We start from the raw sequence: 23,650 nt of genomic DNA on the forward strand, positions 1-23,650 counted from the left end.
TTTGAATTTCCCGCAAAGCTACATCAGAGCAATCTTCGATAGCCATCCCTACCTAATTTAGCGGTGTAATAAGAGTAGCTAGTCATCACCACTCATCGCCAACTCTTGGGCTATTTTTTACCAACGAATAGTGCGATTGACTGTAACATTATAACGATCCCCGGCTGAAAGGGCGAGAATATTTGGCGTAACAGGGATTCAAGCCCGCGACCCTCAGATTACGAGTCAAGTGCCCTAACTACCTGGCCATGCAGTACCCAGAATGATATTCAAGTCCCACTATTCAATCAGAGTAGCCAAACAATTTATTGTGGGCGATGTTGCCGCACCTCCATTCTGTAAACTCAAAATTAGAGATGGCTAGTGCAGATCGCATTGTGTAGTTTTGCATGAATATTCAAAACAAACAGACATGGTTACATGATAATATTTAGTTTAGACCAGAGTTTAATATGAGCTAGCGTGACCGCTTATTAATCCAGGAGAGGTAAGCTCAAATATTCTTTGTTTGAAGCAACTGTGTTTATAATCACCACATTGTAAATAAATGCGAGATTTTTTTATTAAAGTTGTGTTCTAGAGTATTTTAATTAACAAATAATCATCCTTTGCTGAAATGGATATTTTGAAACGTGGGAACTAAATTTTCGTAACATTATAGTAATAATTTAAATGGTATCATATTTTTTTAATGATAACATTTTTTATTTCAGTTAACAATGTGTACAATAAATAACAGAATACTGAAGATAACGGATGCAAAGAAACATATTTTAAATAGATAAAAAGTGAAATGATGAAGAAAAGAAAAATCGTCTGAATATGAGAAGAGTAGAAACTGAAGTTTGGTATAGTGTGTTAAAAGATTAAGAGTATTAAAGTTGCGTTCTTTTATATATATTATAATAATAAGTTTGTACTGGAAGAAAACGTTACGAAGTTGAACACTGTTTTTTTCTCTGAGTCATAGGAAGGCCAAGATGTTCTCAGATGGCTATAAGAGAGAAAAAAAAAGTAAATTAATGTTAAATAGACGTGAATGTGTTTTTAATGAAAACATATTCAATATGAAATATTATTAGAATTAATATATGTCCAAATATTCAAGAACTGTACTCCAGATTTCAGTGTCATAGGTATTCAAGTTAACTGCTGAGCCGTCACAGAAGTGTAAATTGATTGTAATACAAATACAACGGGTAATTGGTTGAAATACTAATTAGGGGTGTGAGCAATAACAGATTAATATTAGCTTCACATTAGAACATGCTACCTACATAGAGCAGGATTAAATTGGGACTTATCAATTTATTATAATATTCCAATAATATTGTATCTTCACTTGTAAGATTTACGGCGTCCATATAATACACCAAATTATGATAGAAATGTCAAACGGGAAGTTGTTTAACATCACTGTCCGGTTCAACTATAATTATTGGGCGTAGTTTAAAGGATAATGAAATGGTCTATGTGATATGTAGGATCCAACAGCACAAATGATTATAAGAAACAATTTTAAACACGATAATAAAAAACCTGTCGAAAACAATACAGAAAGAAAAGCACCTTACATATTCTCTTAAAACACTGTAACTCAAAGAAGAAAGTAAAATCGAAAAACTAAAATAAAAGTAAATGTTTACCCAAAACAGTTCAGTGGTAGCCATAACCGTAGTAGGCAGGGGCGTATCCGTGACCATAGTTACCATATCCGTAGCCATGAGAACCATATCCAGCTCCTAGACGACCGTAGGCACCATAACCATGACCAGCAGCCAAATTAGCAGCACCATAGGCACCATGTCCATAACGGCCGTAGGCACCAAGTTTGGAGTGCCCATAATTGTCATGGAGACCATAACGAGCACCGTAACCAGCAGCGGCACCACCACGGTTGTGGTAACGAGCTTGCTTGTCATAAGAGTAAGCCCTCTCGTATCCGGCTCCCCTGTTGCGGGCGTAGGCACCGATATCTCTGTAATGTCCGGCGTAGCCGCCGTGAGCACCATAAGCCCTCAGGTTGCGATGGGCAGCGTTGGCGTGGAGTCCATGAACACCATATCCATAAGCTCCATGACGAGAGTTGGCAGCAAGACCACCATAGCCGTGGGCACCGTAGGCTGCTCCCAGATGTCCGTAGCCACCATATCCGTGGCCATATCCACCATATTTGTAAACAGCAGGGGTGGCATAAGATTCAGCTTCCTTCATCTCTTCTTTCTCATGTTCGGCAACAACTGACACGAAGAACAAAACAGCAACGACAAAAAGCTGTGGAAAGTTGGTTGACATTTATTTGAAAGTAAGAGTCTTCCATTCTACTCCCTTACAATATTGTTACTTATTACAAGATGACAGTTTTGACAAATTGAGTAAGATTTTATGAACTTATACATCATACGTGCTTAAATTTAACATTAAAGTTAAAAAATGAGTATGCTTATGACTCACAGATTTATATGAAAAAAACAAAACAAGAAAACTTACAGTCTTCATCTTGGCCACCTGAAGTAACTAATGTTTCACTAATTTATCCGAGTAGAACAGATGGATTTCAATTGATTTTTGATCCGTTTTCTCTGCTATTTATACCCTAGAAGGACACATAGTGTACCAACTAAACTATTTAATTTAGTTAAATGATATGATTGGCTGAATGTTTAGTTTTTGGAATAATAAAACCGGAAATGATGTTAATGTCACTGTTACTGATCTCTCCAATACCCTTTAGTTATACATGCTTTCCATAGTTTCATGACCTTAAAACACTTTCGATGATAATGTGCTAGAATTCTAAATTAAAACTACAAATGGTTCCCTCTGGCAGTATGCCGGAGCAATATTAATTATGCTAAAGTAAAAATAAGACATCGTATTAACGCTACAGGTATATAGGTATGCCTTCAGGCTAGAGGGCGTTGCTCTGGTTTCCGAGGTTACCTGTTACGTTTTATTTAGGTGTGTGTTTTTATATTTGTGGCAGGCATAGTTGAGAATCAATATATATTTCTTGGGTTTAGAACTAAGGATGTGAATACAGCAGTCAAGAGTTGCTTTCAAGACAAAACATTATAAAGTTTAGATTATGTACTTTAAGAGATAAAAGATATTATAGAATTTGTATATGATAATTAAATATTTTATTGACCACACTTATATTTTATATAATACTGATTTTGTCATCTTTCTAAAAAAAAGCAAACTTGTTAATTAACAACTAGCAAAGTTTGAATCCCCGTTACATCAAACAAGCTCGTCCTTTCAACTCTGGGGGCATTAATATGTGACGATCAGTCCCACTATTCGTTGGTAAAAGAGTAGCCCAAGAGTTGGCGGTGGGTGGTGATGACTAGCTGCCTTCCCTCTAGTCTTGCACTGCTAAATGTGCAATGAATACTTTGTAGTACATAATCGTTTTTTCGATTCCTCTCGGTGTCTTTCCTGTAAGAAAACACACACACACAGTAAGTATTTTTTTTTTCATTATCAAATTATTATCCATGTAGTCTACCTAGATTTGTTTTCAACCAAATTTCGCAATACAACCTGCTTAGTTCAGAAAATTAGATCAGAAAAAAAAAAAAAAGAGAATAAAATGAAGTGTTTTAAATTACTTGTACCAATAAAATAAGATGTTTCACGGATATCTCTACAGGTAGCATTGTGATATGATAACTTTCTTTCTTAAGTTGATTGGTTATAAAAAATTTATTTTTGATGAAACTTGAATTTCCCATTTATTTATGTTATATTTTTTATATAAAAAAAACCAACCGCTATCTCAACTTTCAGACGTCATGATCAGAAAAATATAAAAACAGTTATTTCTTAGAGAAAATACACTTAGGAGGAACTGCAAAATGAAATTGACAAAAGCATGTAAAAAAACTAAAAAGTTTGAAATTACAATGTGTTTGTTTGTTTTTTTAATTTCGCACAAAGCTATTCGAGGGCTATCTGTGCCAGCTGTCCCTAATTTAGCAGTGTAAGACTAGAGGGAAGGTAGCTAGTCATCACCACCCACCGCCAACTCTTGGGTACTCTTTTACCAACGAATAGTGGGATTGACTGTAACATTATAACGCCCCCACGGCTGGGAGGGCGAGCATGTTTAGCGCGACGGGGATGCGAACCCGCGACCCTCAGATTACGAGTCGCACGCCTTAACACGTTTGGCCATGCTGGACCATTACAATGTGTTTATAAAGCCTAGTGACTAAGATTTTACTGCGTAATGGATGGTATTAAATTTGACCTTCAAATAAATATTAAGTGTAAAAATTATGTGGTCCTCACAAACCTATCATTTTTATACTACCAGTCTTCGCTATGATAAAAATACTAAGAACTTGCATGCATATATATATTATCTTATACACAAAAAGTTATTTTACGATAGTGTATCAAATGCTATAAAATTAAATTATGTAATGCGATCTTCTAGTTAATAAACAAATAGATTCAAATGTTGAATGAGATATTCCAGTTGTTTACTGAGAATTGCATAGGATGGTTAAAGGTTGTTAGGTCTAAATGTTTAGTAAAATCTTTCGGTTAAACAGAGGTGTGTATGATGCAATAGCAACTCGAAGATAATGAAGGTGAAGGAGTGGTTAATAGATGGGTTTTGGGCAGTGAGTTCTGTTGGTTTGTTTTAGGATATATTCACAAAGTATGATTATTTTCCCTATACAGTGTTTTCACTAATCTCTCTAATACAGTATTCAACTTGTTTTTTAAGATGAACGAGTGGCCACTATACAAGAGAACATGCTGTAACTTGTTTAATAGTTATTTTGTTTGTTTGTTTTTTTAATTTTGCGCAAAGATACACGAAGGCTATCTGCGCAAGCTGTCCCTAAAGTAGCATGTGAGACTAGAGGGAAGAGTAGTCATCACCACCCACCGCCAACTCTTTAGCTACTCTTTTGCCAACGAATAGCCACTTTTTAACGCCCTCACGGCTGAAATTGCGAGCATGTTTGGTGTAACGGGGATTCGAACCCGCGACCCTCGAATTACGAGTCAAGCGCCTTAACTACTTGGCCATGCCGGGCCTAATAACAGGAAAAAAATTGGTCTTTACATTGAGAAATAAATTATGGAAAGTCATACATATCTATATATATTTTAGTATATACTAAAATCAATTCTCCCTAACATTCTTTAGGTCGAGCTCGAATGGTTCTCATGCTCTCCAGAAAACAGGTAAAATCCGGTTTGCAATTTGGATAGAGATTATTATTACCACAGCTCTTTACGGTTGTTATATACATATTTTCAAACAAGCAAGCAGAAGTTGCAAATGTTATATGTTGTTTAGTTTATTTTAACTAATAGTGATTATTTGAACTTTAGGCCTATATCTCTCCTTAAACGTAACCTATTATTTACTGTAAAGTAGTAATTTAAACTTGCTGTAAGTTTATATTTTTTTTGAACAAGTTAAACAAAAAATTTGGAATTTAAACATCTGCAAAAAGGAATCGTAAAAAGTAAAGAAACGACACTGGAAATACTGTAGCCATTATTTATTCAAATTAAAAATCCTTATTTTGACACCGCCAAATGTAATCCTGGACAACAGCATGGAGCCACAATAAAGCTTTTTAGTTTATGTAAATAAATTCTATAGTATCCAAATTCTTGCTTTACTTTTTACGATCTTTATATTTACAGGTTTTTAAGTTCCGAATCTTTGTTTATCTTGTTTACTGACTTTTTCATGCTTAACTATGGGCAAAGGATTACCTTATTTGGTAGATAATGATAACAAACTAGTAGCCAGCTGATACGGTTTATTCTGATTTACTGTAGCTATTGACTATTTGATCGCATTAGTTCGAGATGTAAAATGTTAAACTGCGGTGGTAGAATGCCATGGAAATTTGTTCAAGAATATAGCGAACGTCTATAAATTTCATGTAATTAAATTCTAAATTATATGCCTAAACTAGGATACAACTCTCACTAAGCACGTATAAAATTTATCAGTAGAAAAGCAGCTTTTTCAAATAAAGCATATTCATCTAAAACATTGCTTTAAATAAACCTTCATATCTTTAAAGTAATTATGTGTATAATAAAAGTTATATTATGTTACTCTATACATCATATACAATGTAGGAGCTGGTTCAAGAGTGTGTGTGTTTTTTTCGTATAGTAAAACCACAAAGGACTACCTGCTCAGCCCACCGAGGAGAATCGAATCCCTGATTTTAGCGTTGTAAATCCGGAGACATACCGCTGTACTAGCGGGGACGGTTCAAGAGACACACCGATTCTGCAATGTACAGAACACTGAGTATCTACATGTTACAGTCACATAATGTTCATGTATTTATGGCTGATTATTCCTTTTTCACCCTATACCTAAAAATGTTAAAGGAACACGAAATATTTGTAAGAAAGCTAACTTCTATGGTTTGGTTTGTTTTTAATTTTGGGCAAAGCTACACGAGGGTTATTTGCGCTAGCCGTCCCTAATGTATCAATGTAAGACTAGAAGGAAGGCAGCCAATTATCACCATCCACCGCCAACTCTTTTACGAACGAATAGTGGGATTGACCCTTATATTATAATGCCCACACAGCTGAAAGGGTGAGCATGTTTGTTGTGGCAGGAATTCGAACGTTCGACCCTCGGATTACCAGTCGAGTGCCTTAACCACCCTGTCATGCCGGGCTAACTTTTAGGGATAAAGATAACATAGTTTACACTATAATTATCATGTTTTTTTAGTTTATGTAAAATATAAAAAATAAACCGATATTTCAATGTCCTTACTATCCTTGTAGTAACTTATTTGGCCTGGCATGGCCTAGCGCGTTAAGGCGTGCGCTTCGTAATCTGAGGGTCGCGGGTTCGCGCCCGAGTCGCGCCAAACATGCTTGCCCTCCCAGCCGTGGGGGCGTTATAATGTGACGGTCAATCCCACTATTCGTTGGTAAAAGAGTAGCCCAAGAGTTGGCGGTGGGTGGTGATGACTAGCTGCCTTCCCTCTAGTCTTACACTGCTAAATTAGGGACGGCTATCACAGATAGCCCTCGTGTAGCTTTGTGCGAAATTCTAAAACTAACAAACAAACAAGTAACTTATTTAGTACTAAACAAAGCGTTTGAATGCAACATACCAAGCTACGTTTGTTGTAGGCTGACAAAAAAATAATAATAATTACAAACAGGTTGTTTTGAGCGGATTTTCTTTTCTTGTAAGTCTAATATGCCTGTTTTTTTTTAACAGTCAATATTGAAGGTTTTAAAGTGTTATTCGAACTGAATCTTTACTGTTTAAGGTTGTATTATGGTTTTGTGCAATTCCTTTCCATCCCGATTGTGAACTACTATCGTGGTTTATGATATTAAGCATACTGGAACTTTCAATGACCTGAAATCGTCGCATTATTCAGTGAAGAACTCTGTCAACGAAAAGTGGCGGTTTTTGAAGAAGAAAGCAGGCATTTTTGTGCCTATTAAATTACCTACGTGGGAGTATATTTCAACATAATTTTATTTATCTCAGCTAACGTGTCAGAATTTAAATATAACATCACGGAATAGTTCTTATAAGTTATTAACACAGATGTGTCAATTAAGGAATGCATTAATAAAACAGTTTTGTTTAATATAATATACATCTTATCTAAATGGTTATTACAGCCTACAGCCCTAGTTTAATTTTCTCATAATTTGGTAGCTAACATCTAAGTCACAATTAAAAGGTTTATAATTATGTATTGATCTGTGTTACAGGTAGAAGACTGTTATAGTATCAAAACCTTGTCACGATGGTAGCAATTTTAAACCTACAGTTGGATCCCTTAAAGAAATATATAATATTCATCTGCCCCATAAATACTAAAGATATTACTAAGTATTCAAGAATAGATTATTTTAATACTTCAGTGCTATATATTATGATCTAAACATTTTCGCTTGAATTGATCAGATTAGTCCCGGATGATAGTACTTATTTATTGGACGGTTATTCGGGCACTTGATGTTAAAAAGTATTTCAAATTTACGAAATTAGTTTGTTTGACATATTCAATAGATTTTATACAAATGTCAAATGTTTAACAAGAATATATAAAAATAATGTAAGTATAAGAATTCCAAGTCGAACCTTTAACTTGTTCAGTAAAACATACTTGCTTCCACTGCCTGACCACCGTGGTTTATTAGCAGAAAGCGGGGGCTTAAGTTACTTTCCATGGATATCTCTTGAACTGATATATGTCTATTTATATTGTGGTTTTGTATAATGTAAAAATAATAAACAAAAATTACGTGTAAAACGTCAAAACATGTCATCATTTTGAAATGATTTTAACACTGTATACTTATTATTCTAGTCTCTTGAACTTGTTGAAAGACATGTTGTTCAAACTACAAATGTATCATCAAGTAAAAAATATAGTTTATATAAATTGTAAAACTATGGTGAATTGTATGAGTAACAAAATCATAGGAACATTTATTTTCACTAACACAAAACATTAATTTATTAGAATCGTTAAACGATCTTAAAATTGTAAATGAAAGGTTCTTAACAGTATCACTAGGTAGGCTGGATTATCACAACAAAAAACTCGTATTGTTTCAGTCTCAGAACTTTTAATATTTTATTTACACTCAATAAAATTACTGATGATTATGAACGCATTCATACCGACTATTTTTACTATATTACAATATTTATTTAAGCATACTTTCATGTGTTTCAGACGATCTTACCTAATAAAATTGCCAAATCATTACTCGTAGCTTTTGTAGCAGCAGCAATAAATCTCTATCTGCATGCTGTTTCATGAAGTTTGGAAATCCAAAATAATTTAGGAATTTGGTCATTGGATTATACAGAATGCGAACTAATGTCTAACAGACTGTATTGTCTGTTGTGGTTAATAGAAAAATAAATGTAAAGAGATAAGTTACATTATTAGCGAGAAGACGAAATGTTAAGTAATTGTTTGTGTTATCTAACATATTACCATAATTAAACATTCTACTGCCAATATCTGTTCTGCAGGAATTGTGTGGTGTTTAATTTTACAAGTGTTAAACAGCAATATTTGTACCAAAGTGTTTGAAACTATGTATTCTAATTTAAGTAGGTTAGTACTTCTGTCAGTAAACGGAACACTATAAGATAAATTTTATATTTCTGTTTATTATCAGTTATTGTATTCACTTTAATAATGACAAATAGCAAGTAGCAACTTTTCTGCAGCGTTCAACAAACGTATTAGCATTTGTATGTATGTTCGATTGATTAATTGTAAGATTTTTAACCGATATTCTTTGTAAAGCAATATATACACCTTTGACATATATATTATGATAAACATTTAGGAGGTCTATCATGCATTAACTTTATAAGTGTTTTGTATACAAACCTGATGGCAGTTTTGGAGTCAACTTTGACAAACATTTTCTCCATTTTTAACTCGTATATTAAGCAGAAAAGAATTTTGATCCAGAAGTTTAGCATGCAAACTTTTCAAGTCACTACATTATATGGTCCACTTGTCTTCTTCCACTTGTACATTCTTTATAAGAGGCAGCGATAAAGGAGGTTTTATGAGACTGGTTACCCCAAAATGTGGCTTAGTCTCTCCTGTACCCACTCTCCCGCACAAAATGAACAATGCTTACTGTCAAAGTTTGCTCACTTCCTAAACATTACAGTATGGGTGTGCTCACAGGATGCAGCTTCCTCAATGTTTTCTAGAGCCCGCCACAGTCTCATCACAAGGAAGAGGCTGGTGTTGACTCCACTCTTTTTTCTTGATGCTTGAAAGCAAGTTTACCATTATTAGCACTTAAACATGGACCACCTGACAAGAACATAAGAGAAAGACACAAACATAAATTAAATTAGGTACCAAATATCATATTTTCTGTAAATGGTTTTATGGTCAGTTTGAACTATTTATTTACGGTTGTGTAATTAAATGTATATATTATGGCGCTTTTTAACTATTTAACTTTCATCTTTAGTTTATTTATATACTATACTGTTTAACCTTTCCTTCAGTTATTTCACTACCACATCGTTCAATCCATTGTTCAGTTTATGTTGTCTCAATTCGTATGTTCACACGAGAATGAAACTGTCATTAATTTTTGATTTTATATTAAGCCTGACGAAGAGCACTTGCTCGAAACATCATCGTATAAGAATAAACGCGTTTGAATTTCAGCGTTGTGTTTTTACAGTGATTTTATTTTATTGCAAAAAAGTTTGTTCGCGTTGCAAGACGAGAGTTGAAAACAACGAAAGGAAACAAATAACCAGGACACTTCTCTAACAACGACAACAGAAGTAATAGTTAATCATTCTTGTAAGTATCCCAGCTATTTCTCTGTATTTTACTTGATCAATAAAAAGGGTTTTAATTGCAACATCGAACAATCATTTTTAACATTTTAAGGATATATGTAATGCAATAACTAAGATATAAGATTAAACATGGAAAGAATTGAGTTATTTTTTAAATATTTAGGGTAGTTAACAAATTCAGCAAATATCTTCAGTACTCATCCTTTCTAAGAGCGAAATTATGGGGTATAGAATCCCAGGAATTATAGAAAACACGTTATAAGATATATACGATGTAAAGATGATAGGTCCGAAACAATCTAACATGAGATTATATACCAGTGTACACTTCTGAGACAACTATCAAACGCAGTGGTAATTATCCATTTCAAATCCAAATATTCAAAACGTAATGCAATAGCAGAAAACAAATTTAATTTACCAATAAAATTCTTAACCACAGTCATTTGTATCATATCCAGCTTTCAGATGGTTACAGGCACCATCTTGTATTGTATTGTATCCGTATTTTCCGCAGGTATCAAGATGGGTGACCGTGGTCATCATTGAAAACATAATAATCACTGTAGCCAACAACAGCTCCATTGTGGTGTGTTGCCAAATTTCATTCGAAAGATTCTTAATTAAATGAGAAAGACTAAACATTCAGCGTTCTGAAAGGATACCATGGGACTCCAGTAAAGATGTAATAACATACGCCTACAAGAACTCTGATAAAGTTGTAATTCCCTCTCCTTTGCGTGGATGTATCAAGTCAAGCAATTACTTAATTTTCGTCATATATTTCAAATAAAGAAGAACATGGAGGGCTTGTATTTATTATGTTTTCACCTTAGTGGCTCTCGTAAACATAGTCTTCACATTATGGATGCAATCGTTGTTCTAGATTGGTCTTGGGTGTGATTTTGAAGCCTATTATATTCTTAAACACTCTATTATGTAACTTTTTTCATTTATATAAAACGCATTTATGTTTCTTTCATCAAAAGGGGGCCCGGCATGGCCAAGCGCGTTAAGGCGTGCGACTCGTAATCTGAGGTTCGCGGGTTCGCATTCCCGTCGCGCCAAACATGCTCGCCCTTTCAGCCGTGGGGGCGTTATAATGTGACGGTCAATCTCATTATTCGTTGGTAAAAGAGTAGCTCAAGAGTTAGCGGTGGGTGGTGATGACTAGCTGCCTTCCCTCTAGTCTTACACTGCTAAATTAGGGAAGGCTAGCACAGACAGCCCTCTAATAGCTTTGTGCGAAATTGAAAAACAAACAGACAAACAATCATCAAAAGGTTGTGATATTTTGGTTGTTATTTTAGTTGCATGATAAGTAATTTCACTCTTCGCTAAGAGTTTTGACATACATTTTCAACACTAAAAATTCAGCTTGTCGTGAATTCTACGTTTTCAAAATACTTAGGTGTTAAACGTATCGCTGGTGGCGTCAGTTCCTGAATCTGCAGCAGCACCAACTTAAGTTTCTTATAAATTGGTACTAATTCTCTGAATACTTTATCCAATAAAGAGGACGTCGAGCACGTAAACTTAGCAATATTAATAATAATTTATATAATTACTGATTTTTTTCTAATTGTTAACTTTTATTTATAAACTATGATTTATTTGTTTTAAGCACAAATCTACATATATGGATGTTTATGTATTCTCAAGACGGCTGGTATAGATATTAAAACTTTATTTTAATTAAAGTTTTAATATCCATACCAGCCGTCTTGAGAATACATTTTTACTTTAAGTAGGTTTATCTTCATCACGAATTACATAGGTATATGTTATTTGTCAACCACAGATATAAAAACCTGATTTTCAACGTTTTTAGCCTTCAGACTTACTGTTCAACCACCGTAATACACCATTGAAGAAAACAATTTTAAAATTGTATACTTTATATTATTGTTATAAAGCTCTATTTAATATACAGAAGATACACTACTTTACTCACTAGAAATATAAAACGTCTAATGACTCTCCATCAAGAAATTTTCACACTTGATATCATAGCATGTTTAACTGGGCTAATAGCAATATACCTGTCAACCCATACTGGTATCATCAACAGTTATCGTTGTTGACCATACTTTCTTTAAAACTGTAGTTTATGCACACTTGTTTCTAATGAAGCTTATAAACATAGTTTAATTTTCGTATCCAGTGATTTCACAAGCGTAAATAAATAAATTTCAAAGTTTCCGTTGAGAATCGGCCCGGCATGGCCAGGTGGGTTAAGGCGTTCGGCTCGTAATCCGAGGGACGCGGGTTCGAATCCCCGTCACACCAAAAATTCTCGCCCTTTTAGCTGTAGGGGCGTTTTAATGTGCGGTCAATCCCACTATTCGTTGGTAAAAGAGTAGCCCAAGAGTTGACTGTGGATGTTGATGACTAGCTGCCTTCCCTCTAGTCTTACACTGCTAAATTAGGGACGGCTAGCACAGATAGCCCTCGAGTAGCTTTGTGCGAAATTCAAAAAAACAAACAAAACGAATTAAAAGATCAGGTGAGAAAATAGTATGCTTACCAGAGAATTTTGAAACGAGCGTTTCTCTATTAGAGAGGAGTCGGCAGCTACCCAAAGTGAAATGTTTTCGAAGTATAAAAGAAGAGTCGAAACAAGTCAAAAAACTTTGAAGAGATCAGATGAGAAAATAGTCTTGAAAGGCATACTGTTAACTGAAGAGTTTTCAATAAATTACAGGACATCACAACTCCCAACTAGTGACGTTGGCCTTGTTTACCTTAAATAGTCGGGTTGGGTAACCTGAAAACATACGTATAAACTTTTCACAAATTTGTACACAAATATACGTTTTTAAGCTTTGTTATGAGAGAACAGAAACAAAACTTTTAAAAAAGGGTAGTCACGCACAATTGAGGTATTCAATTTATTAATTGTTTTACTGACTTATTAAAGTGAATTTACCAAAACAGTAACACCTGTAACTACACATATTTAAAATTGTATAAGAAATAATAAGTCAATTGCTCTTTGAGATTATAGTTTATAATTATAAAATCAAATACCAGCGAAATTTTCAAAAGCATAAAATAGACACCTTATACTGAAGTTGGACTTTCAAAGTGAAAAAAAGTTTACATGTATGGTGTCTATACAGATTTCAAGCAAGTTTTATGGGCCATGTATCAACACTTTAAAAGTTATCGAGTTTCCACTGTGTATGAGTTAATCCTTGGATAAAAATACCATAATAAGAAAAAACGTTGTCGATAGAATATTAATAGAGAACTTAAAAGGCTTATACTAGATTTAGTAGTGTTTTTCTTTAACTTTTGTGTATTTTATAGATAAACTGGTAAACTCTTACCAAAGCTATTTAGTGGTAACTATAGTAAGTGGCAGGGCAGTGACTGTAAGCACCATAACCATAGGCATCGGTCAAGTTAGCAACACCGTAGGCACCATGTCCATACCTAAAGCTAGAACAGCCATAATTATCACTGAAATCTTAACGAGCATCGTAATTAGCAGCAGCTTCACCACTGTTGTGATAACCAGCCTGCTTGTCGTAAACGTAAGATTTTGTGTATCCGGATCCCTTGTTACGGGCATAAGTGCCAAAATCTCTCTAATGTCCGGCATAGGCGCCAAAAGCACTATGGACGTTCAGGTTGCGATGGGCAGCGTTGACACTCAGTCCGTGAGCACCATGACGAGCACTGGCAGCAAGACCACCATAACCGTGGGGACCATAACCAACTCCCAGATATCCATAGCCATAATCACCATATCCGAGGCCATGAGCACCATAACCAAGGTAGGGTAAAACCATGTCCGTGTTAGCCTACTGGATAAGAGTAGGTCTCAGATTCCTTAAGTTCATCTTTCTTCTCTGCGAACACAGCGCCAGTAAAGAGGATGGCTCTAAGAATCAGCTGTAGAATCAGACAAATGTAAGTAATAAAATATGAAATTTTATATTATATATATAAATCTAAGTTCTAACTTGTATCTTACGGACCATCATGTTCTTTAACCAGAGTATAAGAAAAAAAATTTCACGTAGTAATTACAGTTTTCATGTTGAGTATTTCCTTGCTATAGATTAAATATTAAGTTTTGTTCAAGTTATGGAAATGTAACAGAGATTTCCACTGTTTACACACACATTTTACTGAGCAAAAAACAAAAACACCAAAATATACTGAATTTCTATAAACTATTATAGCTCTCTAACGCCGTCTATTGGTTTTAGCACCACTCAGGAACCGGCTACCTTTTCCACTACCTTTGACGATACTACACGTTACGGGGTTAATTTGAACCAAACCTTTTTTTTAATATTTCGAATGATATGTGCAGAAAACTGGACATAAGAAATGTATGTTCATATCTGTGAATTTCAATATATATTAGACCCAGTTTTGAAAAACGGAAAGCATATTCTTGGTTTAAAATATCTTCATTCTTGCATTAAAGTTTTATATTTGGATATATTTTCAATTAAAACACTCTTCTTTTGTAATCACTTTCATTTGTAATCCGGAAAATGTTATCTTGGCCTTAAAATCCCCCAATCATAATGAACATTTTCTTACCTTTTTAGTTTGATTTTGTTTTTTATACATAGAGATGGATAATGAAGAGTTACCATGAGAATTATTCACTATCCAGTAAAAGCTATGTACTCCTTTTCAAACTAAAATAATAATTTATGATACAATTAATGGTGTGAGTCAGCAGATATGCCGCCGTGCCACTGGGGGCACAGTATTGTAACTATATTATTTAGGACAAATAATTTCCACGTAAACAGATTTATTCACAATGACAAAACCTTTACAAATAAATTTTGGACAAATAAGAACAATTAGTCGATAAAATATTTGTAATTTTATGCATTATGTGAGTCAAAATACAATTAATAACAATCCCTTGTAACATTCATTATGTTAGAAAAACATGTAGGTCGAGAACTCAAGGTATAATACCCTATAAACCCTTGTAATGTTTAAATTTACAGAAAACTAGCTCCTGTTACATACATTATGATGTTGTTCACTTTTGTCTTTTATAAAATGCAAAGAAAAGCATAAATACCAAATATGTTTTTCATTTGTCTGTGAGGTTTGTCGCAAGGTATATCTGTGCCAATAATTTTAGGGAGATGGTGGAAATATAAGGGAATTACAAAATAAAATATACATTTTTGTAATGTTTGACTTTGTGTTCTGAAATCTAAAAGGAAACCTCTTTAAAAAATGGATATTTAGATATAATGTGCTGAAGCATATGCTTTTCATATTTTAAGGCAATCGGCGTTAAAATAAAGGTTTGTTTTTGGAATTTCGCACAAAGCTACTCGAGGGCTATCTGTGCTAGCCGTCCCTAATTTAGCAGTGTAAGACTAGAGGGAAGGCAGCTAGTCATCACCACCCACCGCCAACTCTTGGGCTACTCTTTTTACCAACGAATAGTGGGATTGACCGTCACATTATACGCCCCCAAGGCTGGGAGGGCGAGCATGTTTAGCACGACGCGGGCACGAACCCGCGACCCTCGGATTTGGAGTTACACGACTTACGCGCTTGGCCATACCAGGCCTTTTAAAATAAAGGAATCAGGTGCTTATAAATGTGCAGCCCATCTGTGTTCCTGTTAGTAAGAGATTTTTTTTTTTTGCACTGGTTCAAATTTTCTTTTGTTTTCTAACTGGAATAAAAATGTTAATGGTCGAAATATGTCATTCTTACCATGTTTTACTCTGAAACTGATTGTCGATATGATTAGTTTTAACTTTGTGAAGGGATAATAAAACGCATATAGTAAACATAATGTTTCTACGTTATATTTAATGGTTTAACTGTGTAAAGCGTGTTGCTGCTAACAAATGGGGATTAAAACAAATCTAATTTTATGGCATTAGCATAAGCACGAACAACGTGCACTAATGTGGGTTCATGTAGCTAGTCTACTAGACTAATTTGTAAACTAATAAACCTCTAAGACTATATGCTTTTTAATCATAGCTTAGTGTAACATTTTAATATGAAGTGTCCTGGTAACTTTGATGTCGAATCTTATTTTTTAAATGTCAAAATTAGATACGTGATACTTAATGTTCAGAGTAAACAATTTAAGAATATCATAGCATTTTGAAACTGATAGGTTTGCAGGTATGAGACCCAATAGATTTCAAAAAAGTAGAAAACCTGATTTAAGAATCTCAATTATGTTTCAAAAGTGAACACGAATTTGGGTGTTTGCTTGATTTTAGACTTCCGACTGACAGAAGACGTGCCTAAGGGTATGATAAATAATTAAGTTAAACCTATAATACGTCTACAACAACACTACCATCAATACAAACAACAATAGTTAGAAACCTTTAAGTTACAGCTGAAAGATATGACTTAAGTAATATAATATATTGATATATAAAATCGCTTCCTACTCTAATTTTTGAAGGAACTAATTTTGTTTTAGCTTCCATAGGACCGGTCCTTTCAAAAAAAGTTCACAATATATATTATGAATCATGTGTACCTTTCATATATCATAAATGCAACTCTTCTGAAAATATTATTCTTAAGATAATAACTAAAAATATCACATTATTTACGAAATCTAAATGCAAAAACCTACTTCGTAATTTGTCTTATATTTATGATGTATAAATAAAACGAAAGAAAATGAATAATTTCATTCGAAAGCTCTACAAGCTGTTTAATAGCTTGAAGAAACACTGCTTGTAACTTCTGTATGCATAATATTCCATGTCTACTATGCATCATCATGTTTCGTTAGAAACTGTAAAAGCCTGGCATAGCCAAACGCGTGAGGCGTGCGACTTGTAATCCGAGGGTCGCGGGTTCGTGCCCGCGTCGCGCCAAACATTCTCGCCCTCCCAGCCGTGGGGGCGTTATAATGTTACGGTCAATTCCACTCTTCGTTGGTAAAAGAGTAGCCCTAGAGTTGGCAGTGTGTGGTGATGACTAACTGCCTTTCCTCTAGTCTTACACTACTAAATTAGGGACGGCTAGCACAGATAGCCCTCGAGTAGCTTTGTGCGAAATTCAAAAACAAACAAAACAGAAACTAAAAAAATAACAAAAAAATCTCGTTTTATTGCATAGTGCATAAATAGGATAGGCTCCAAGTGCATCTTTATTGCAAACATGTTACATAAAAGCAAAGTTTTTATCCACTTTTTAATCTGTTCATATTATTTTTTATTAACTGCAACTCGAGGCAAAAAATTTTAATACTGAACCTAAACAGCATCTTATGTTCACATTGATTATACTTACTTTAAGAGCTAGTACAGTATAAACCTGTAAGTTTGCTTACTCCAAGGGCTTTTACGGTATACAGTTGAAAGTTTGTTTAGGTACAGGAATATAACAGTGTACAATCGGAAGTTTGTTTACATTCAAGGCTATGGCAATATACAGCTGAAAGTTTGTTTACATCTACAGCCATGACAGTATACAGTTGAAAGTTTTTTTTTTTAGTTTCAAGGATATGATAGTCTAGAGCTAGAAGTCTGTTTACATCCAGAGCTACATTATACAATCGAAAGTTCAGCTACATCCAGGGCTACGACAGTATGCAGTTGGGAGTTTGTTTAGGTCTTAAGGAACACTTAACCGAATTATAAGTCTATTAAACTGTAGTTATAAGGAAAATTGTGAACAATAGAACATTCTCAACAGAGATTTTAATTTTAAAAATCTTTGATCTTTAAACAGTAGCCCTTTCTAACATTAATAGTAGACGTTTTGTCAATTATTAAAGACAGTAATCTGATTATAGTAAATACTGACTCATTCATCTTTACTGCTATTTCTTGTGCTCAGAATGCTTTAAGTGATAAACCTTACAACTTTTTTGTTTGGTTTTAAGTAAAAACTTAAATTCACATAGACTCCATTTTAATGTTATCTTTAATGCCTTCCTATTGAATTTACCCACTATTTCATAAACATTAAATAAGTACTCATTAATGTTCATTTCACCTTTCATTACGGAGTAGACGAACTTAGTTAGTGCCGTACTGTGATTACTACACTGGTGAAAGCAACACATACTGCTGTTCCTTTGCAGGAAAACTCTTATTTATAAAGGGAGACAGATGAATACTCTATGTAAGTCCACAGTTCAGAGGGACAGAGACTAAGTTTTTAACACTAATATGAACAGAAATATTAAAAACATAATTAATCTAATTAATTTTGAATGTAAATGACTCTTTCCACCTTTGGAAAAATTTTTTAAAAGTTATTCTCAAGCACACTGAAAATTCTATACTTACACTGCTCTCACGGACAACGAAAAGTATTGTTGTTTGAAGGCTTTAACCATCTCTGATATTCCATGGTTGAACGTTTATATTTATTATTAAGCACAGAGTTACACAAAGAGCTACCTGTGCTCTGCCCACCACGAGCATAAAACCCCGGTTTCTAGCGTTATAAGTTCACAGACATACTGCTGTGCCACTGGGAACCCATGCTTTTATGCGAGCTAGGAATGTGAGTGTAATATTCAATTAGTACCAGTTATAACCTGCATAGTCTACAGTTTTTAGCTAAATCCAATTCTTGGTTTAAATCCATAAATCCTATTAACTAACTTTAATCACCGGGGGTGAAATAAAAGAGACTATAATTTGCTTTAATGAAACTTCTTGCAAAGATGGCATAGATAAACCAGTATTAAAATATGTAACGCTTCACTTAGTTTATTATTTATCGATCATTTCTTCCATACGCATCTAAAATATGTATTACCCACTACTATTAGAAAAAAAAAATGAAAACCACCAATCAAATCTGCTAACTGTCGCCCTGTTAAGCTGATTATCTGCACTGGAAAACAACTTGAGAGAATCTTATACCAATTAATATTTGCAGTGCAGAAAAATAATACGGTACTTATCCATTTCGAAACTGATGACCATTTTTTTTAAATAACCTCAATGTATAATAAAATATTTTAATATCAGAAACTGCTGGCCATTTTTAAAAAAATACCCTCGAAGCATCACTAATGGTTTTAATCTTAATTTTGCTACAGTGACAATTCTTCTGAAGGAAAAACGTATTTGATTAGGTTTAGAAAAATAAATAAAATATAAACTTCACTTTCTAAATCTTCAAACTGTCATTTCAATCAGCCAACTTTCTTGATAACCGTTATATTAAAGTCCACTCAGCAGTTTCTGTCCAGTCATCTGTGATCTGTCTCCCATTGTACATCATTTACGTTAATCATACAGACTTTTCACAGACATAGCTCTACAGAGTATTTCCCCAGTCTACTTCACACTATTACGAAGGTGAGTATAAATTTAGATTAACTAACTATTTGGCGTTCCATGTAGCGTGTCATCCTCGATCCGGATGAAAATAGAAACCATTATATTTAAGCGAAAGTTCAGGAAAGTAATAAAGACATAATTAACCTATGCAGTTACAAGGTAATACTCTTAATACCTGTGGCCTACATATAATGACTATTTAAATTGAAAACTCCATAGTTCTCCTCCCTCTTTGCTTTAAAATTTATCAAATTAAATCGAGTATAGAGCCAAGCAGTATATTGATTGTTCTATACAATTGTTGTTATTATCTATTTTACAATCTCATTTTGTACACAAAGATAACAATGTTCGTATGGAATAATACGAATACCTGTTTCATTCTCCAACTGCTTGAGATATTTGATAATTGAACGAATATGTCATGAAAGCAACTTTTGTAAACTTTACTTGTGTCGTTTTTCAAAAAAAGAAAAAAGAATCTTCTTGATCATGTTATTTATTTTTGTCTAAAACACAAAGGCGAATATTTCGCTGACCTTTGTGTTTATGAATTCTTACCAGCAACGAGACTCCGTACTTAGCTTACCACACTGGAGTATGACTTGTAATATCTTTTTTTTTTTATGGTCCTGACGTATGAAGCTGATTCATATTCTTTGTTTTCCAATATCATGAATTAAAATGGATATTTTTGTTATCAAAATGTTAAATCTTTGATCTAAAATCATCTTTATGATATAAATATTACTTACATTTCTCTAAAGCTATCAGATTTTGGTGGCATTACACTACCTACAAATACAATATAAAATATATGCAATATAAAAATGCATTTCTTACATATTTTGTTCTAATGTGACTTTACACATTCTGTTTTGTCTCACTGTTTTGCATATCAGCCTTCTTATTATCTGTTTAAAAAGCTAATGATATTCAACTAATTGGTTTATTTTTTATTGGTAAACGCTACTGTAAATCAGCTGCTTCAAGAAATTGTTTGTTTGTTTTGGAATTTCGCACAAAGCTATTCGAGGGCAATCTGTGCTAGCCGTCTCTAATTTAGCAGTGTAAGACTAGAGAGAAGGCAGCTAGTCATCACCACCCACCGCCAACTCTAAGGCTACTCTTTTACCAACAAATATTGGGATTGACCGTCACATTATAACGCCCCCACGGCTGGGAGGGCGAGCATGTTTAGCGCGACGCGGGCGCGAACCCGCGACCCTCGGATTACGAGTCGCACGCCTTACGAGCTTGGCCATGCCGGGCCGCTTCAAGAAATACACCTGTTGTGTTTTTAGTTATCTCTCTCGGGTTGGATTGAATACACATCACCAGGTCATCCCTGTAAGAAATCTACCTTAAATGCATAATGTGTACGAGAAGACGCTAGAGTGCCACTGTGTTTGATTATCTGTGATATTTGATTACCTCACGAGTGCCACTGTGTTTGATTATCTATGATATTTGATTACCTCACGAGTGCCACTGTGTTTGATTATCTATGATATTTGATTACCTCACGAGTGCCACTGTGTTTGATTATCTATGATATTTGATTACCTCACGAGTGCCACTGTGTTCGATTATCTATGATATTTGATTACCTCACGAGTGCCACTGTGTTTGATTATCTATGATATTTGATTACCTCACGAGTGCCACTGTGTTTGATTATCTATGATATTTGATTACCTCACGAGTGGGCCTGGCATGGCCAAGCGCGTAAGGCTTGCGAGTCGTAATCCGAGGGTCGCGGGTTCGCGCCCGCGTCGCGCTAAAAATGCTCGCCCTCCCAGCCGTGGGGGCGTATAATGTGACGGTCAATCCCACTATTCGTTGGTAAAAGAGTAGCCCAAGAGTTGGCGGTGGGTGGTGATGACTAGCTGCCTTCTCTCTAGTCTTACACTGCTAAATTAGGGACGGCTAGCACAGATAGCCCTCGAGTAGCTTTGTGCGAAATTCCAAAAACAAACAAACAAACCTCACGAGTGCCACTGTGTTCGATTATCTATGATATTTGATTACCTCACGAGTGCCACTGTGTTCGATTATCTATGATATTTGATTACCTCACGAGTGCCACTATGTTCGATTATCTGTGATATTTGATTACCTCACGAGTGCCACTATGTTCGATTATCTGTGATATTTGATTACCTCATGAGTGACACTGTATTTAATTATCTGTGATATTTGATTATCTCATCTTCTACAATGACGACGTGTGTTAGTGTGTGAATATCAGTACTATGTTGTGTTTGTGACCTTTATAGCCATTGTAGTTTGCTTTGTATGAAGTTAAACTAGAATTCACGTTTAATGGTCTAGCTCTTAATCGTCTCTCAATTGTCTACGTTGTTTTTTTGTGCGCATACCTTTTATGATTAGCATTTGTCACTTTTTGATTTTTTCTGCTTGAAAACATACCTTTCATGTAGGAAACCTTTGATTCTTCAACTACGGAAAAATGTCTCTTGCAAATAGTTCAACAACGAATTAATTTCAGTTCATTCTCCTCAACTAAAATCTGTCTTAATGGTTTTTATATTATCTATAATTGATATTTGTGTTTTTAGATAAATAGAAATATATATAATGGGTGACTATACACCTCAGGAGAAAGTGTTTGTTTGTTTTGAATTGGCGTTGGCGGTGGGTGGTGATGACTAGCTGCCTTCCCTCTAGTCTTACACTGCTAAATTAGGGACGGCTAGCACAGACAGCCCTTGAGTAGCTTTGTGCGAAATTCAAAAACAAACATCTTTATGGTCTCAGTGATAATTATGGCTGTGCTAGCCTTGGTGCTTATGGTAAATATGGACTCGGTGCCTACGGTGCTGCTAACTTGGCTGCTGCTCATAGTTATGGTGCTTATGGTCATCTGGGAGCCGGATATAGTCTTCATGGATATGGATACGGTCACTACCCTGTCACATACTATAGTTACCACTAAATAGCTTTGGTAAGAGTTTACCAGTTTATCTATAAAATACACAAAAGTTAAAGAAAAACACTACTAAATCTAGTATATGCCTTTTAAGTTCTCTATTAATATTCTATCGACAACGTTTTTTCTTATTATGGTATTTTTATCCAAGGATTAAATAATACACAGTGAAAACTCGATAACTTTTAAAGTGTTGATACATGGCCCATAAAACTTGCTTGAAATCTGTATAGACACCATACATGTAAACTTTTTTTCACTTTGAAAGTCCGACTTCAGTATAAGGTGCCTATTTTATGCTTTTGAAAATTTCGCTGGTATTTGTTTTTATAATTATAAACTATAATCTCAAAGAGCAATTGACTTATTATTTCTTATACAATTTTAAATATGTGTATTTACAGGTGTTACTGTTTTGGTAAATTCACTTTAATAAGTCAGTAAAACAATTAATAAATTGAATACCTCAATTGTGCGTGACTACCCTTTTTTAAAAGTTTTGTTTCTGTTCTCTCATAACAAAGCTTAAAAACGTATATATTTGTGTACAAATTTGTGAAAAGTGATTATTTAAATTGCGAGAATTTTCCATTTTCTCATACTTTTATGTTAAATATATTGCAGAATAAAAGAAGTGCATAGTCAAACTTACACAGCAATCTAGGTAATTTATGGATACTCGTTTTTGCAAGTTTTGGGACTGCAAGTGTATACTATCTCAATCCACAAAAAACTATATTATACTTTGAACAGCAAATTGAGAAGATTTATTGAGGGTGGAGTGAAATAGGACTCACATTTCTGTTAGAACAACTCCTATGTTTATATATATGCATATGTTGAAGATTTCTTTTTGATCACGCTGAAATTTAAAAGAGAATATGTAATTTTTTGAAAGGCCATGTCATCTGCTGTGGACTACGTTTTCACCTGTTCATGGCTCATAAATACTGCTTGGATTAGCAAGCCAAAGAAATAATATTTGGCTTTTTATAATGGTGAAGTGTATGTAACATTCATGAAGTTTATGTTTCTTTTACTTTTATTTTACTATATGGTGAA

General features: G+C 34.4%; 1 protein-coding gene across 1 annotated transcript; it reads right to left on the reverse strand.

Annotated features, from left to right (window-relative positions):
- Positions 1 to 900: 900 nt before the first annotated feature.
- On the reverse strand, positions 901 to 2,645 carry LOC143255609 (uncharacterized). The gene is made up of 3 exons (XM_076511502.1): positions 2,491 to 2,645; positions 1,647 to 2,274; positions 901 to 994 (listed from the first exon to the last, which is right to left on the reverse strand). The coding sequence occupies exons 1-2, from the start codon at positions 2,497 to 2,499 to the stop codon at positions 1,657 to 1,659; spliced, it is 627 nt and encodes a 208-aa protein (XP_076367617.1). The 5' UTR covers positions 2,500 to 2,645; the 3' UTR covers positions 901 to 994; positions 1,647 to 1,656.
- Between the last annotated feature and the right edge of the window lie 21,005 nt (positions 2,646 to 23,650).

Source organism: Tachypleus tridentatus, chromosome 1 (assembly GCF_004210375.1).
Source record: "Tachypleus tridentatus isolate NWPU-2018 chromosome 1, ASM421037v1, whole genome shotgun sequence".
Taxonomy (NCBI): Eukaryota; Metazoa; Arthropoda; class Merostomata; order Xiphosura; family Limulidae; genus Tachypleus; species Tachypleus tridentatus.